This window comes from Chrysemys picta, chromosome 4 (genome assembly GCF_011386835.1).
Source record: "Chrysemys picta bellii isolate R12L10 chromosome 4, ASM1138683v2, whole genome shotgun sequence".
In the NCBI taxonomy this organism is placed as follows: Eukaryota; Metazoa; Chordata; order Testudines; family Emydidae; genus Chrysemys; species Chrysemys picta.
The window spans coordinates 65,389,874-65,408,569 of NC_088794.1; the positions used below are offsets into that span (position 1 = coordinate 65,389,874).

At 43.8% G+C, this 18,696-nt stretch overlaps 1 protein-coding gene across 1 annotated transcript in view; it reads left to right on the forward strand.

Moving 5' to 3' along the window:
• The window catches only part of DCDC1 (doublecortin domain containing 1), a 414,547-nt gene that overhangs the window by 321,025 nt on the left and 74,826 nt on the right, over positions 1 to 18,696 (forward strand). Inside the window, exon 20 of the mRNA XM_065592482.1 lies at positions 18,166 to 18,289. Coding sequence (XP_065448554.1) covers positions 18,166 to 18,289 — 124 coding nt within the window. The remainder of the gene's footprint in view (positions 1 to 18,165; positions 18,290 to 18,696) is intronic.

Sequence of the window (18,696 nt, forward strand, 5' to 3'; positions counted from 1 at the left end):
ATATCTATTCAAGTGACATCATCATAGGACCTAATCACATCAGCCATACCATCAGGGGCTCGTTCACCTGCACATCTACCAATGTGATATATGCCATCATGTGCCAGCAATGCCCCTCTGCCATGTACATTGGCCAAACCGGACAGTCTCTACACAAAAGAATGAATGGACACAAATCTGACATCAGGAATCAAAATACTTAAAAACCAGTGGGAGAACACTTTAACCTGTCTGGTCATTCAGTGACAGACCTGCGGGTGGCTATATTACAACAGAAAAACTTCAAAAACAGACTCCAACGAGAGACTGCTGAGCTAGAATTGATATGCAAACTAGACACAATCAACTCCGGTTTGAATAAGGACTGGGAATGGCTGAGCCATTACAAACATTGATTCTATCTCCCCTTGTAAGTATGCTCACACTTCTTATCAAACTGTCTGTACTGGGCTATCTTGATTATCACTTCAAAAGTTTTTTTTCTCTTAATTAATTGGCCTCTCAGAGTTGGTAAGACAACTCCCACCTGTTTATGCTCTCTGTATGTGTGTATATATATCTCCTCAATATATGTTCCATTCTATATGCATCCGAAGAAGTGGGCTGTAGTCCACGAAAGCTTATGATCTAATAAATTTGTTAGTCTCTAAGGTGCCACAAGTACTCCTGTTCTTCTTTTTACATACGAAGATTCTTCCTGTTAATTTTCTGAACAAACCCCTTGTAAAAGGGGACTGTTCCGTGGTATGGAGGTGAAGAAAAAGTTGCATGAAAATTCTGCATGACCAAATCACATTGATCAGCACAACAATATCCCAAAGCCAAAAGCACATAAATATCTAGTTTCTCAAACCAGTATATTTCTTTCTCAAACTAGAGAAAGAAAATGGGAAATCTACATGGTATACCCAGTACCTAAAACTGATATTTTAAATAAATATGAAGTAGACACATTTATTTATATAAGAAAATAGAACAGCACATGCTCTGTGTGTGTCTCTCCCCTTTTCTCAAGCAGGAATTGGCATGTTTTAGTAAAATATCTGGAGAGATATTTATGAACAAGGAATGCTTAGCCTTAAAATAAAAAAATAGATTTGATAGAATAGTTTTCAGTTCCTTTAACTTCTATGTATCCAGAAATATTGAGTTTTGGGCTACTGGTGTTACTTTCAAATCTTTTCAATATAGTGTATTGGGATTTACTCTGCAAATTATAAGCAAATATTAAACCAAAATGTGACTTATGATGGAAAGTGTTTCAGTGTTTTAATCTATTTTCATGAAATGGCTATATTTTAGTTATATTACACATAAGACGTAGATATGAATAGGCTGGTTAAAACTTAGACATGTGAAAACCACAGCCCAAATTTTCCAAACCTAATTTAGGTTCCTCTATTGCTATTTAGGCATCAGAGTAAAAGTAACCTGATTTTCAAAAGCCCTTAGTATCTACAGCGCCTATTGTTTTCAAAGGTGCTCACTTCAGCATTTTAGAAAATCAGGTCACTTTTATTTAGGTCCATAAATATGGTTTTTGGAGCCTAAGTTTAGGCACCAGGGTTTGAAAATGTTGGCTTATATCTAACAAAAGTAAATACAAAAAATGGCCCATGATATGCAAAGACAGAGCATCTGAAGAAAAATCATTTGTCCTTGGCAGTAATAGAATGCTAATCTGTTAATTTTTTCGTACCTGTTTATTAGAGGCATGCTGATTTGGGCTGGTGTTCTCCAAAGTAATTATTACATACAGTATCATGCTCAAATTATATACTGTACTGCATTTTATTTCATTATATTGTTGGAGTCAATGTAATTGTTTCTTGATAGAAGATGGAAAAGTCTTGATTTTAACTTCAGAAACCTTTATTTTCTTAACTCTTTGTTTCCTGTGTGGTATTCAACTCAGTTCACACAGTGCAGTCTAGACAGGCAAAAGGAGAAAAGGCCTATGCTGCCAGCTCCCTGCAACAAAAACATTCTCTCTCAGAGAACAGACCTTCCTTTCAATACTTCAACCAAAGGACACGCAGGAGGAATTCATCCACAACCATGAAAGACCATGGAGAAGGAGCAACAAAGGTGGCCAAACAGATACGAGTCAAACAGTATCCTCTAGGATCCTTTGATGCTAACTATATTTCCACTTTGGTAGAGGAGTAGACAGCAGCTGTTCAAGGGAGAATCTGACATCTCTCCCAGTTTTTTCAGAAGCTGTCTAGAACAGCTGGTTTTGATTTGGTACCAGGTCACATTTCTACACAGGCTGCCATTGAGAGATATATGATCCAGGATCCCCTGTCCTCTTGTGTTGCTGTGTTCTTACACCCTTTTTGGGGGACCAACCAGTGAAAAAACTGCAGCACACTCCTCACCGAACTGCCTTTTACTTGAAGGCAATGAAGAAAAAATATATCCCTTGAGGATACAGGCAGCTATATCTCCTGCTCTCACGCAAGAAGAAGCAGTGGATAGAGGGAAGACCAGCCAGTTTTATGTTACTGCATGCCACACTCCTGTGCTTCAACTCAGGATTCCATTCAGATGTGGAGTTAACCAATCCACTGCTGCAACCCTCTGAGTCATGGACTATCATATAATTAAAGCCAAGATGAACTCTAGAAGAAAGAAGGCCTTTGCCCAGGTTGAGCCTTTGCCAGGACAAGCACCGGGAGCTCAAAAAGATTTTCAGGTTACACAAAGATGCCCAAAGAAAGACTCAAGAACACATTCAACAGCAGAGAGAATCATTTTGGGGAACAGGTGAAGGTCTGGCTGCAGACAAAGGCCACCATGCATTCTCTCAGGCCTGTGTCTCATTCCTCAGGCCCCTCCCAGAGGGAGGGAAAGGAAATGCTTCTTTTTAAAGCAGTTATTTTCTTTGATAGCTGGCTTCAGGAGAGCTCGCCCCACCCTCACATACACCATTCATGGTGCTGGAGCTCAAATCACCAGCACAAAACAAAGGCCCCAAGCCTCCTTTTCAGAAGCACCAAAAATTGAAGGGTTTATTAAGGAGTCTGGAGCACATAGCTAGCACTGTCTACATCCTGCCATGATCTCCCTAAGAACCTTTTATCCCCATTTCCCCCTGATCTTCTTGAATTCACATGGCCCATGCATTGTTTAGTGGGGCTTCCTCTTAGCAGAAAGACATGCTCCTGCTTGAAAGAACCATTAAGACTATGTCAGTGGATCTTTTCATTATACTATCATCAAAGCACAGGCACCAAAACTAATCCAAAATTAATGCTGAGCAATGCAAGATCAGTTACCAACAAACAATATACAACCTCATCAGCAATGAAACATCTAATACAGTTTGCATCACAGAGACTGGGCTGAATGACTCCAGGAACCTTCTACTAGCTTATCTCATCCCCCAGATTACATAGTCCACCATAGACCCATATAAAACAAGATGGTAGGTGGCACTGCAATTATCTTCTCTGAAAACATCAAATCCAGAAGAGGTGCCTCAAATAAGGCATTTGAATTCATTCATGTAACAACAGAAACCAGAGGCAAAGTTAACCATAGGACTTGTGCTCATTTACTGACCACCACAGACTAAAGGACTCATAAAGGATCTTACTGATACTTTGTCAATGATGGTGGTGAAATATCCCAGATTTATCATCCTCGGAGACTTCAGCATTCATGTTGGCAAGGCCATATATTCAAAAACAAACAAACTACCAAACTCATCTCATCACTTTCCTCCCTAGGACTTTCACAGATCATTCCTGGCCTAACCCACACAACTGGTCTCACCTTGGACTGGTTTTTGGATTAGATGTCAATATCTAGGACATCACAATCCAGCTACTGACTTGGACAGGCCATCACCTCACTAAAGCAGTGGTCAGCACTCCCACTTCCCATGCAACCAGAAAAAACTCATGACCCTGATTTGATCATGAAGACACTCAGACTCAAATTTGAAAGTATGCTAAAAGACTGCAGCACTCCTCCCACAGGATGGAATCATTCTGGTGAATCATTATCATTGTACCCTAGTCTCAGTCTTCAACTCACTGGCTCCCATACAGCCCCTTCCACTCCATTGCCCATATAGGTCGCCTGGGTTTTCTGACACCCTACCCCAGATAAAGAGAGAGGGTCAGAAACTCAAACACCGAAGGCCGAAAACAAAGGCTGGAACAGTTTGAAACATAAAAAATTTCTCCAAGCCTAAAGTGAGGCTGTATTATAGGACAATAGAACCTTCCCATCAGCCTCCATTGAAGCTGCCAGATCCTGCTCTAAGGAGCTACTCAGGGTGGTAAATCACTTAATCAGTCCTGAGTGCCCACAGCCTACTACAGAACACTGCACAAGTGCTGTGAAGAGCTATCATCCTACTTCACTGAAAAGATCATGCACATTTTGGAAGGCTTCTCTAGACGGATCCACTCCATCTAAAACTGCCAACAAACACCCACTGCATTCCTGTAGCTCAGTACACACACTCCTCAGAAAATACTAGACAGCCTTGTGAAGTCCTGATCCAAGACCCATGAATCTAACCCACACCTTTCCTGGCTGATGAAAGAGAATCATGAGCAACTGATGCCACTCATCACTGAAACAGCTAATGCTTCATTCAGGGAAGAAATCTTGCCTTTCTCCTTCATACAAGCAATAGTGAAACTGTCACTGAAGAAACCCACACTGGATACATCCATACTAGACAACTGTCTCTCAAACTTTCTGCTCCTGAGAAAGCTTATAGAGAAACTAGTCAAAGACCACCTACAGGCTTATCTAACTGAAGCAAATATCCTAGACCCATCATAAACTGGATTCAAGCAAGACATGGAACTGAAACCTCTACAGTGGCATTGTGACAGGGCACAGCTCTCTGCTCCTGTCTTCTCAGACAAATAGCTCTAACACCTTCAGTTTGTAAACCCGATGTGTAGTTTATTTGTGCTATCTCAGCCACCACTCCTTTGCAGTCCCCCTCAGCAACTCTGTTTACAAACATCATCCCCTTTTGCCAGAGAGAAGAGATCTCTCCACACAGAAATCTCTCTTTACCCTGGCCCTGCTAACCTCTCTGACTTGCTCTCTCTCATTACCCCCTGGCACTTCCTTCCCATGTACCTTTCTATTCTTCCAGTTAATGGATTAACTAGTTTCTTAGGTCTTCCAGCTCAGACTGATCTAATAATTAGCCCCAGCTTCCCTCAGTCAGTCCCTTCTTTGGGGAGATTAATTGGACTAACAGTGACCAGAGTGCTGGTTCAGCTGCTGGTTCTCAGCACTCTGTCACAGGCAGTGATGGATCATCTCCTACTGTCAATGGATGGAGGGCAAACATCCATTCTTATCCTCCTGGACCTCTCTGGAACATTTGATACTGTTGACCATGAGATAATGTTCTCCTGAGAGAGGTGGCAGGGAAATGTAGTAAAATGGTTTAAGTCTTTCCTGGAGGAACATACCCAAAGAATAGTGATAAGAAACTGCACATCCAACATTAGACTCTTATTTGTGGAGTTCCACCAGGATTAATTCTCTCTCTGGTTCTGTTCAACATCTGCATGCAGCCACTAGGTGAACTGCTAAGATGACATGGACTCAAGTGCCAGAAAATTGCAGATGACACACAACATGCTGTATTTATCCTTCATCACATATCTACCACCAAGGTAGCCCAGTGATCTTGGAGGAGATCAGCTCATAGATGAAGAACAGTTTATTGAAGCTGAACTCAAGCAAGACACAGATTATGCTTGGAGGCAGAGGAAAGCATTTTGAATAGTTTACAGTTATTGTGCTGTCTTTTGGTGGCAGGTTCACACCCACAATCAGTCCATTTCAGACCATCGTTTAGGAGTGCTCCTATAATTCTTCACTGATACTAAGTTTTCAAATAATAGGGCTTTCTAATATTCCCAGTTGGCAAGAAGACTCCGTCCCATTTTGGTGGATGATGGCTTGGCCTTGGTTTTAAACACCTTTATCATCTCCAATCTGGACTATAGCTGAGTAACACCTGGGCATGAAGTCATCAGTATTTAGCAAACTCCAAGTAGTACGGAAGGCTGCAGCACATCTCTTCAGCAGCACAGACTACTGCAAACACATCAGACTTGTCTTTTGTTCTTTCCACTTGCTTCCCATAGAAGGGTCAAGTTCCAGGCCCCAGTCCTAAAAAGTGTTCAATGGCTTGGAACCGGCATATCTAAAAGATAACTTAGAGTTCCAAGGTGAAGACCGTAGTTGACCACTTCACTCCTCGGTATGGTCGAAATTTCTAGCACAAGGGTAAACCTCATCTGAGCAGGAGCCAGAATTTTCTCAGGGGCGGGTCTGAGACTGTGGAACAAAAATCCAAAGGAGATAAGGGCCATCACAAATCTCACCACTTTCAGCTCCAGTGCAATGTGCAGTTCTTTGACCTTGTCTTCTCTCACATAAGCACAGATAGAAGTGTGTACATTTAAAAAAAAGGTAAATTCCTACCAAAACAAAACTTTACACAGCGTGCACATCTCCTCTTAGAGAGAGGCCGACACAGAGAATGAACCACACATAACAGAACTTAGTCACATCACTTAATACACTACTAGTAGGTGCTCAGATACTACAGTATTTATATAGTATATACTACAGTATTTATGTAGTATATATTTATATAGAGAGAAAAATCAGATGTAAGAAGGGAAGAGTTTTATTCCAGACACTTTCTAATAATCAACATGAAAGGAGTTGCAGGCCATCTTGGATTTAGGGGAACTAAATAAATAATCATTGTAGGAGCAGTCATGTAACTGCTAGAAGAAAGCATCTGGCTATGTACTCCACCCACTGTGGACACTTGTAGCCATGTCCTCCCTGCACAAACTGTGTGTGCACATCCCTATCTGACCATCCCAGGGAGATCCTTTTAAGATATACTAATTGCAGCATCAGCTTCATCAGCTTGATGACAAACAAACGTGGTGGGATCAGCTCACATATCACTGTCAGTGGACAAGAGCTAGAGATAGTGAAACAGTTCAAGTATTTGGGGACAAGCATCACTGATGAAGGATCAAAGGCAGAAATTCTGGCAAGAACTGTGCAAACAACAGCAACAGTGACAAAGCTAAAGCCAATTTGGAGGAACAAAAACATCTCCCTGGAATCCAAACTGAAACTGCTGCACATACTGGTCATATCCATATTTCTGTATATGTGAGAGACATGGACCCTTACAGGAGAACTTGAATGGAAAATACAGGTAGTAGAGATGAGATAATTCCATAAAATCCTGGGCATCTCCTACTTTGACCACTTCACTAATGAAGAGGTCCGCAACATCATTACCCAACGTGCTGGGTCATATGAGGACCTTCTGATGACCATGAAAAAGCGCAAGCTGAAGTGGTACAACCATGTAACAAGATCATCCTCCAAGGGACAGTACAGAGGAAGAGAAGAAGAAGTAGACAGAAGAAGAGATGGATTGACAACATAAAAGAGTGGACAGGAATGGACTTCACGGAGACTCAAGCACTGTTACACAGTCACCAGGGTTGGAGACAATTGGTTGATTGCTCATCAGTGATGGTGCCCCAATGACCAATGAGGTTGTGGGAGTGATGACGATGATGATGATGATGAATTTCAGCATACTAGAGCTGAGTTCTAATTGCAGCATACTAGAGCCCTTAGAAAGTTCACTCAACTTTTTGTTTCATTTGACACTAGTTCACTGGGGCAACACAGTTTCTAAGGGGATCAGGTCTAAGTACTGTCTGATTACCTTTCACATTGCTGTGACCTGACTGGCCATGTCAAGAAACATTTATCCAAGGCACAGTGACCTCCAGTACCTGCTGCGTCAATGATGTTTACATCACAATCATCTGCAAGGCAACTCCTTGGTCCTCTCTTCATATGTTCCAAAGTATTATTGCTTGGATTTGGCTTCTAAGAGGGAATCCCATTTAATTTCTCTAGGATACAAAATCTGTTTCTGAGGCAGGGGGAGCCCAAATCCTCCCTCCAGCTCGAGTTTGTTACTTTGTGATATTCATTATTCGAGTTGGTCAGTTTTATTTCAACCTTTTTTCTTTGCTTGCATCTTTCAGATTACCTAGATTATGCCTGCGATTGTTAGAAAATATTTTACCCCCTTACTGTTTAAATAACTAAATAAATTCTCCTATTTGTGTTTAGCCATGGCAGTATTCTTACTGCCTTTTTAGCTTTACTGACACTCTTTTTTTTCTTCTGAGACATCCCTTGAGATCCTTACTCTCCACGAGTGATAGTTATGTGAGAGGGTATCTCTAGAGAAGGGGAAATTACTGACCTGTAATTTTGCAGATATCATTTCATCAGAATTCTCACTCATCCACCCCCCAACTTGGAGAGTCTGGGTGGTGTCAATGTTGAAGGGCTGGTCATTTTTACCCCTTTGTTTTGCTATTAACTTTTTGAGACAGTTCTTATATTTCAGTCATTTTTATTGATGCATTTTAGGTCTTGGCTACACTTGCGAGTTACAGCGCTGTAAAGGCTCCCCTAGCACTGTAACTCACTCCCCGTCCACACTGGCAAGGCATTTCAGTGCTGTATCTCCGTGGTTGCAGCGCTGCATGTACTCCACCTCTCCGAGAGGAATAGCGAGTATTGTGCTGCTGCTGCAGCGCTGCGGCACCAGTGTGGCCGCCCAATGCGCTGTGAATGGCCTCCAGAATTATTCGGCAGTATCCCACAATGCCTGTTCTAGCCACTCTGGTCATCAGTTCAAACTCTACTGCCCTGGCCTCAGGTAACCAACCATGTAACCGACCCTTTACATTCCCCGGGAATTATAAAAATCCCCTTCCTGTTTGCTCAGCCCGGCGTGGAGTGCTATCAGTGAATCTTTCCAGGTGACCATGCCTCCACGTGCCAAGCGAGCCACAGCATGGAGCAATGGCGAGTTGCTGGACCTCATCAGTGTTTGGGGGGAGGAAGCTGTACAGTCCCAGCTGCGCTTCAGCCATAGGAATTACGATACCTTCGGGAAGGTATCAAAGGACATGATGGAAAGGGGCCATGACCGGGACGCCCTGCAGTGCAGGGTTAAAGTGAAGGAGCTGCGGAGTGCCTACTGCAAAGCCGCGACACAAACGGCCGCTCGGGTGCTCCCCCCGCGACCTGCTGATTCTACAAAGAGCTGGATGCAATACTTGGGGTTAACCCCACCTCCACTCCGAGCACCACCATGGACACTTCAGAGCCGGTGTGGGGAGGGAGGAGGAAGAGAAGGAGGAGGAGGGGGAGGAAAATGGGAGTGATGGTGGTGGGCCGGATGGAGACACCCCAGAATCCCTGGAGCCATGCAGCCAGGAGCTCTTCTCGAGCCAGGAGGAAGGTAGCCAGTCGCAGCGGCCGGTACTTGGTGGAGGACAAACAGAAGAGCAGGTTCCCGGTAAGCGGTTTTTTTTTTCGGGAAGGAATTTTTTCGGTGCGGGCTCTTTGGGAGAGGAGGGTTAGGCATGCATGCCTAGATGTGGAATAGTGCATTGATGTGGTTTATCACATCGCGGTAATCGGCCTCGGTAACCTCCTCGAATGTCTCATCCAGAACGTGTGCAATGCGCTTGCTCAGGTTTATCAGGAGAGCCACCGTGGTCCTTGTCCCAGCCAGGCTAACGTGTCTGCGCCACTGTGCCGCGAGGGGCGGGGGGACCATTGCTGCACACAGGCAAGCTGCATATGGGCCAGGGCGGAAGCCGCATTGCAGTAGAAGAACCTCCCTTGCTTCCCAGGTCACCCTCAGCAGTGAGATATCATCCAGGACGAACTCCTGTGGAAAATTTTCCTGTGGAAAATATTGGGACAGTGTTCAGTGTAGGTGCCCCCTGAAGCTGTTGGCTCTCCCCAAGGCACAGAAACCCAGAGGACAGTGCAGCCCTGAAACAATCAGTCCCCCTTACTCACCATTTTGAGGCTCCTGTGGGATATGTGTGCTCTGTTTCGGACGGGAAAATTATGCTATTGTGTAGAGCCTGTGTGTTTTCTACTCCTTAAGTGCGTGGGGAATCATTACTCTGTCTGGTATAAACAATGCTGCCTCTGTTAAATGTTGCATTTTGCCTATACAGCTGCATCAACCTTGAGACCTCAGCCGTCCCTCTTATCGCCTGCTTAGAGACTGCAAATACTCAGGAAGAGAATGCGAAAAAGCAAAGAAGACATGCTGCAAGAAGTGATGCGGCAATCTATTAAAGAGAATGAGAAAGCACAGAACTGGAGGGAGAGAGAAAGCAGGATCCGCCAGGAAAACGCAGTGCACCGGCGGCAAAGCACCGCGCACCGGCAGCAAAGCACTGATAGGCTCATAAGCATCCTAGAGCGCCAAGCAGACGCTATCCAGGAGCTGGTAGCCATGCAGAAAGAGGAGCAGTACTGCAAACGCAAACGCGACCCCCACCACAGCCCTTGTCCCAAAACTCTTTCCGTTGTGCCCCACTGTCACCTCCAACCCACTTTCCCCAACTTCCGTGTTCTTCACACCACCCGCTGCCTCCATCACCAGTATCTTCACCACCCAGCCCTGAAAACCACGACTCTTACCCTCTGCACTCAACCCCCATCACCATGCAGTATAGCGGTCTTGAAGTGCAGCACTCACTGCACAGCACATCAGACAGGACATATGCGAATCTGTGATTGTACTGTTCCCCACTCCACCCCCTTGTTTCTTTTCAATAAATGGATTCTTTGGCTTTGAAAACATTCTTTATTATTGCATAAAGTAAAAGACTCCTTAGCCCAGGAAATAAACAGGCACTGCAAGTCTGCTTGTCTGCTAAGCAGACACTGATTCCTAAAGATTGGAACTACTGCACTTCACTCCCATGCAGGGCACCAGATATCACTGCTGGTTTTCAGCCTCAAATTGCTCCCTCAAGGCATCCCTAATCCTTGCAGCCCCGCGCTGGGTCCCTGTAATAGCTCTGCTCTCTGGGTGTGCAAATTCAGCCTCCAGGTGTTGAACCTCGGAGGTCCATGTCTGAGTGAAGCTTTCACCCTTCCCTTCACAAATATTATGGAGGGCATAGCATGCGGATATAACCGCGGGGATGCTGTTTTCGGCCAAGTCCAGCTTCCCATACAGAGATCGCCAGCGGCCCTTTAAATGACCAAAGGCACACTCCACAGTCATTCGGCACCGGCTCAGCCTGTAGTTTAACATTCCTTGCTGCTGTCAAGGCTCCCTGTGTAGGGTTTCATGAGCCACAGCATTAACGGGTAAGCGGGATCTCCAAGAATCACAATGGGCATTTCAACTTCCCCTACCGTGATCTTCCACTCTGGGGAAAAAAGTCCCGGCCTGCATCTTCCTGAACAGCCAAGTGTTCCAAAAGATGCCTGCATCATGCACCTTTCCGGGCCAGCCTGTGTTAATGTCAATGAAACGCCCACGGTGATCCACAAGCGCCTGGAGAACCATAGAGAAATACCCCTTTCAATTAACGTACTCGGATCCTAGGTGGGATGGTGCCAGAATAGGAATGTGCGTCCCATCTATCGCCCCTCCTCAGTTAGGGAACCCGATTTGTGCAAAGCCATCCACTATTTCCTGCATGTTACCCAGAGTCACGGTTCTTCTGAGTAGGATGCGATTAATGGCCTTGCAAACTTGCATCAACACGATTCCAACGGTCGACTTTCCGACTCTAAACTGGTTTGCGACCGACCGGTAGCTGTCTGGAGTTGCCAGCTTCCAGATTGCAATAGCCACCCACTTCTCCACTGGCAGGGCAGCTCTCAATCTCGTGTCCTTGCGCCACAGGGTGGGGGCAAGCTCCTCACACAGTCCCATGAAAGTGGCTTTTCTCATCCGAAAGTTCTGCAGCCACTGCTCGTCATCCCAGACTTCCATGACGATGTGATCCCACCACTCGGTGCTTGTTTCCCAAGCCCAAAAGCGGCGTTCCACGGTGCTGAGCATGTCCATGAATGCCACAAGCAATTTCGTGCCATACGCATTACACGGCTCGATAGCATCGTCGGACTCCTCACCCTCACTCTCACTGTCACTTTGGATCTTAAGGAATAGTTCGACAGCCAAATGTGACGTGCTGGCGAGACTCGTCAGCATATGCCTCAGCAGTTCGGACTCCATTTCCCGCAGACGGATCACGCTGCACAGAAACTATTGAAAGATGGTGCCAAAGGTGGATGGAAACAAAGGGATTTCTGGGATGCGAAGCGATGCATCACGGGGCATTGGGACAGGACCCAGAATCCCCCACACCCGCGCCCCCTTCCCACAACCCAGGGTGCCAGAATGGGAAAAGGTACTCTGTGGGATAGCTGCCCATAATGCACCGCTCCCAATAGCGCTGCAATTGCCACAAATGTGGCCACGACAGTGCGCTGGGCAGCTGTCAGTGTGGACAGACTGCAGCGCTTTCCCTACTCAGCTGCACGAAGTCAGGTTTAACTCACAGCGCTGTACATCTGCAAGTATAGCCAAGGCCTTATTTATTTCTTTGGAGAGCTGTTTCATCTTGTTAAACCATGAACTCACTGCAAAGTTTCAAGGATAGCAGCCAATCCAGAGTGTGATGTGCAATCCCAGGTAGTGGGACTTGCTCACTTGCCATATAACGTGAAGTAGAGAGTTGAATCCCTGGAGTGAGAATGTTGTCAGACTGTGACCTTCAGTGAAGAAGAATTACAGGTCTGCTTATTTGTTCATTTCTTTTCTCTTAGACAAAGGCCTAAATTATCAGAAGTGACTCATTATGTCACTATGCTTGAGTTTTAAGGTATTGCAATGTGGACACTCAGAAAAGAGGTCAGGTTTTCAGATTGTACTGTACAACTAGTCTCTGCTAACTAGGCTCATATATGGTATCTCAGATAGAGCACTCAAAAACTGTGGCATCCTAAATCACTAGTCACTTTGAAAGTTTAGGCCAAAATATCTGACAACTTGGCTCTCCCTGTTCGTGTGACTTCTCCTTTACACCCTTTTAGTGATTTTCCACCTTAAATATTATATTGCTTCTTATACATCGTCATTTAAAGAGTTCAAAAGAATTTGTTTTGAGGGGGGAGCAGAGGGACAGGACCTATGATATCAGTCATTACTCATGACTGACAGCATAGAAGACTGGATCTGTTGCCACTTGATGGGACATGGCTCTGTAGTAAGGACAGCCAGACATGCCACCTACAGGCCCAGTCCTGCACATGTTAGCCCTTATTGACTTCACCAGGAGAAAATAAATGAACAGATAAGGCAAATCTGGTTTGGAAAAAAGATTGGGTATAATTTTGCTAGCAAAGTGGTAAAATGTCAGCAACTGTAGATTTAAAAACATAGATCAGGCTGTCTCGTAGCTTCAAATAAAAGTATAAGTGGTGTGCCTTGTCTTCTCTTTTTTTTGTAATTAATATTCTTAACACATATATCAAGTCTGGGGTTAAACTTCTGATACTTTGTCTTTAAACTTGCTTTGAGCTCTGCGTCTGTGCTGGGGGGAGAGAGCGAGCGAGAAATTTGCTAGCTATTGAGCGCATGAATAGTTTTATTTTACTTTCTGTGAGGCATCTACTGAAAAAATAACCCACACAATTGCATCAGTAATACACTGAATAGGGATATTAAATTATGTTAACTGGAAGTAACTGCAGTGCAGCATCTAGAAAGCTGTCTGTCAGGAGGCATTTTGTGAATCACTGCCTCCACCTAGTGGTGTTTTCGGAGAATTATATGACTTTCAAATCTCTCAGTAATAAGTGATACTACAAACATATGAAAGGCTGTAAGGATATAATTTATTTTATGCACATATACAGTCATTACAGTTGCCTCCATTAATGCCATTGCAGTTGAGGATCTGTCAGCTTTTCATTTATAAAAACACAATTTTCAGGGGTTTATAACTTGGCTATAAAAATTCACACTGTGCTGAAATTTGGCAGCCTAATAGCACTTTCTGCAAAGACCTTTTGGTGAATGCTGTGAATGTTCATTAACAATAATACACAAAACCTGGCAGAATCATCATAGACCCACGGATATGCTATTGAATCCTAAAGAGCCTTAGCCTCAAGAGTATGTCAATGGCATGTTTTCTTTCTTCTCTATTTCCAGCATTATCAGGAATAGAGAGAAAATAAAACCGTAATTTTTTAAAAAAATAAGGATAATTCTTAAACCCACAAAATAAAAATATTAATGGCTTTGTAGTACCTTATAGACACTGCTGTGTGCCAGGGGAAGCCCCAGTGGCAGTGCACAGGCTAGTCCTAAGAAATTAGACTGAAATTCAGTCTGGTCGCAGGAGTCTCTCACAGGGGTGACCGAGGAGATGCCATAAAACAGTTATTCAGGTGGTGGGCGGTGGCTCAGACAGGGCTGAGCAACAGTTCTACAATTACCAAGCCCAGGCCCTGGGTCAGGCCGGGGCGGCAATGAGTCTAAGGCTCAGGCCCTTAGGCAGGGGCTGAGCAGCAGTTTATAAGTAACAGGTTCAAGCCCTGGGTCAGGGCGGGGCAGCAAGGAGTCAGTGGCTTAAGCCCTCAGGCAGGGGCTGAGCTCAAACAGGTTAACAACGAGCCCAGGCTCTTGGCTCCAAAGGGCCTGGGAGAGGGGGAGACTGCCACCCACGAGATGGGTGGCAGTGGGGATGCAGGCCCTCCCACTCCACTGGGTCCCAACCCGGGGCCCTAGCAGTGGCAGAAGGCCTGCTGCTGAGTCAGTGGGGATCCTGGCTGCAATACACTGCCATTGGCACTGACGGTGCCAGACTAGGGTCGGCTGCCCCCAGGCCACTTTCTAACTCCCCCTATAGAGGTACCTGGGTCAGGATGGTATCCTCGGGGGGGTCAAACACCATGGGTCCTCAGGGTAACTGGTGAGGGGTAGGCTTGGCAGTTCCTCTGGGTAACTGGCGAGGGGCAGGCTTGACAGCTCCTCCGGGTAACTGGCGAGGGGAAAGTTTGACAGCTCCTCCGGGTAACTGTCAAGGGGCAGGCTTGACAGCTCCTCCCGGTAACTGGCGAGGGGCAGGCTTGGCAGCTCCTCCGGGCTCTGGTCAGCGTCAGGTGTTGGTCGGGCGGGCCAGTCTTCAGGTCCACGGCCGGTTGCCAGGGTCTCCCAGCCGGGAGCTAGGCCGGAGGCATCTGGCCTCTCCAGCGGCTGCCCCCCGAGGGAGCTCTGGCCCCCTGCTTTTCTACTTCCTGTCCTGCGCCTGACCCTCTGGGAGGCGGGCTTGGAGCTCCCTGGCCCCACTCACTCTGGTGTCTGGAGTGGCTCGCCCTCTCTGGGGCGGCGGGGGACCACACTGCCTCGTTACAGGATAAAATTACTGTGCTCACATAGACAATCACTATGCTCACACAGAAAAGTGATAAAAGACAAAAACACCATGTCACCTGTGGGCAAACACTTTTTACAAAATGATCACTCCATATTGACCTCTCAGTCTTCATCCTCAAAGGAACCTTTCACAAACATGAGCTTAGGAACTTAAATTCATAACTTTGCTAGACACTGAAGATCATGGACTCAATAGAGGTACAGGTTTTATGTCTCTTTACAACAATCTGTAACCCACTAACCTTCCTTTGTTCTGTGACTACAGAGGTGTTAATGGGCCACTTCTTTTTGAATGGTCCGTTACAAGGTGGTACCTCTTATGCTTAACAATCTTTTCCCAATGTGACACACTGGTTTTCTTTCCTAGACCTGAAGAACTCTATGTAGTTCAAAAGCTTGTTTCTTTCACTAACAGAAGATGGTCCAATAAAAGATATTCCCTCATCCACCTTGTCCCTCTCCTAAACCAATATCTTAATACAGTAGACATCCTAATAACCAGGTTAACATACAGTATTCACAAATTAATACAGAGCCGCTCCACATCCATCACACTAACATCTACAGTATGTTATTTAGTAAATTGTGTACATTTTCTATCCAAAGTCTCTATATATGCACAATACAAGCTTAAATACATATGCTGTTTGCTAAAATTTGGTGGGCCTGCTTTTTGGTTGCCCTGCACCTTCTGTAGTCATTAACATCAGTGTCAAGTGGGTATGAAACCCCACTATTATGAGTTGGTGTCATTTTACAACCACTTGACACTGATGTTAATGACTATAAAAGGTGCAAGGCAATGGCGGATCTGACCCTGAATATATTATACCAACTGAATTTTTTCATATGCTATATATACTGTATGCACAATATAAACCCTTCTCCATGGCAGTGACATATATACCTTGAGTGGAGAATCGATTCCAGAGAGTATGTATGGTACTGAACTAAGATCACTTCTCTACTCATTCTTAATTTTTCTTAGAAATAGACAAGTAAGTTCTTAAAGGTTCAGCTTTTGTGTACTTATTAACTGGGGCCCTACACATTTTTGCAGCATCCACTTCTCCTACAGTGGTTTGCAAACATAATGGAACAAGCTCACTCTATTCTTGGTCAGTTCTTACAAAACCAAAACCAAACCGATTTCCTGAGTGCATTTTCTGTTATTTCCAGTTGCTCTGACTTACAAGTGATAGCCAAATATGAAAAAAACTGCATTCAGGAATTAAGACATTTCTCAGCTTTGGAAAACCAAAATGGGAATAAACAGAGCATGTCTGCAAATATGCAGTATTTTTTGGAGCGAAACTGTACAAGGGCTTCAGCTGTTTCTATGCAGGGTCTGGTGTCTCCCAGCTCTTCTGTAGCCATAGAACATTTGCTCTGCATTGCCACATTTCTATCTTTGTCATGGAGCTTTGAGAAAATATCAAATATGATGGTTATGTAAGTTTGTGTAACAAGTATACATGATCCTCTTATATTGTTCTTTGAAATTTACCAGCTGAAATTGCTTTTATTATTTTTCTGTCATTTCATTTGCAAGTAGTCCATGGGTACATTTTAATCTCAGTGGTCTTGGTTTTAACCAGCAGTCCCAGTTAAACCCACAGGAGGGCCTGATTCCCATTCTGTTCATTCCGCTAATTCTTTCTAACGGCTCCTTTTGAAATGTAGAGTCTGTGTGCTGGAAACCACAGATAAACGATATTCTGTTTGGAAGATGTTGTGATATTCTGAAATATACAAGGGGGATTTTAGGAAATCTGCATTACGTTACAAAGAAGAAGAGGAAGACAATGAGGATTCACAACCTGTAAGGACTTGCAGAAATTCATGGGAAGCAAGGAAACTTCTTACTGACCCTGGCAGCTACAAAATACAAATTACTAAGAAAAAAATATATATACTTAGTTTCTATTCTAAGGATTCTATTCAGGATGAATAATCAAGATTATAAATCAAAATCTTCTGTCATTTTAATAAATCTGGAATGCAAGTAAGCCATAGAAAGTTTTATGTTAAGATGTCCCATATCTATAGTTGGACAATATATTAGATATTATGGCTGAAATTCAGGAGAGCATCTCTATTCAGAAGAGTTATTTAAGTGTGTTCTTAAATTTAAGTATATGCATAAGTCAAATTGATGGGACTTAAGCACATTTGTCGATAAGCATGTGCTTAAGCCCCTTCTATATTGGGGCCTATATTTGTATATTTATAAAGGATTACTCCTTGATTTTTTCTCTTTTTAAATGAGCACCGTAATTACATTACATTCTGATGCTTGTAGATAGTTGTTAATGGCATTTTAACCTTGCAACTCATAGCTACTTATCATTTACTTCAATGTGGTATGTAACTAGGCACAATATGAAAACTACTTCAATGGCTAACATGGTGTGCATTCCATCACTCTCAACATTATGTATTGTCAAGGAACTATTCAAAGAGAAGGATTAAAACTCACATGAGAATTCCAGGCATTGATCCTGCAACTGAGTGCAACTGCACACAGTCAATTGCAGGATCATGGCCCAGTTTCAAAGCTCAAAAACCTATCTCTGACATGGGTCAAATCTGAACATTCTAAGATTTGGGGAAGTTCAGATTGAGAGATGGACTTCAAACCTCCAGGTTGAGGAGTTTTCTGCTCCAAGGTGTTAGCTCACCCATCTGAAGAGGTTGGATGCTCAAACCATATCCAGGATTTTGCTCTGCACCATCTCTGGAGAGAAAGTTGTAATTTAACTGCTCAAGAATTATTAACATTTGGAAGTGTAATTATAAAAAAAGAGATTCAACTTCATTTTTTTCAGATGGGCTATAAAGCATGAAGGGACAACTAAACCAGACCAGTGGAAACATTCCAAAGTGGAGAATCCGCTATGGAATAAGCTGACATACATGTGGCCTGTCCTTCCAAATGGAGAACTTAATGAGGTAATTTCATGCATTCAAGAAATTACAACACATGCAGTAGTTTGTTTAGTTTGCTAAATATCCACTGAAGCTGAACAGATGTGATATACTGGTCCAAGCATGCCATGCAAATTTTGGAAAAGAATAAATGAAAATAGATGCTGGTGCTAGTGCAAAAATGTCTGTTGTTTTAATGAATTATTGCAAATTGAATGGAACTTTAAGATTTGTTCTACCAGTCTTTAATTCTGAAACACCAATACTTTAATAGAACACAGTATCCATAGCAATGTGCAATTCAATGTTTAACTTTCCCTAGAAAAGGTAATATTAACTTTATTTTTTCTTTTGGCTTTTATATTTTCATGGTTGATGGTAGCAATACTCACCTATGAGTCAGTATTTGGCTGGCAGTAAAAGGGACATTG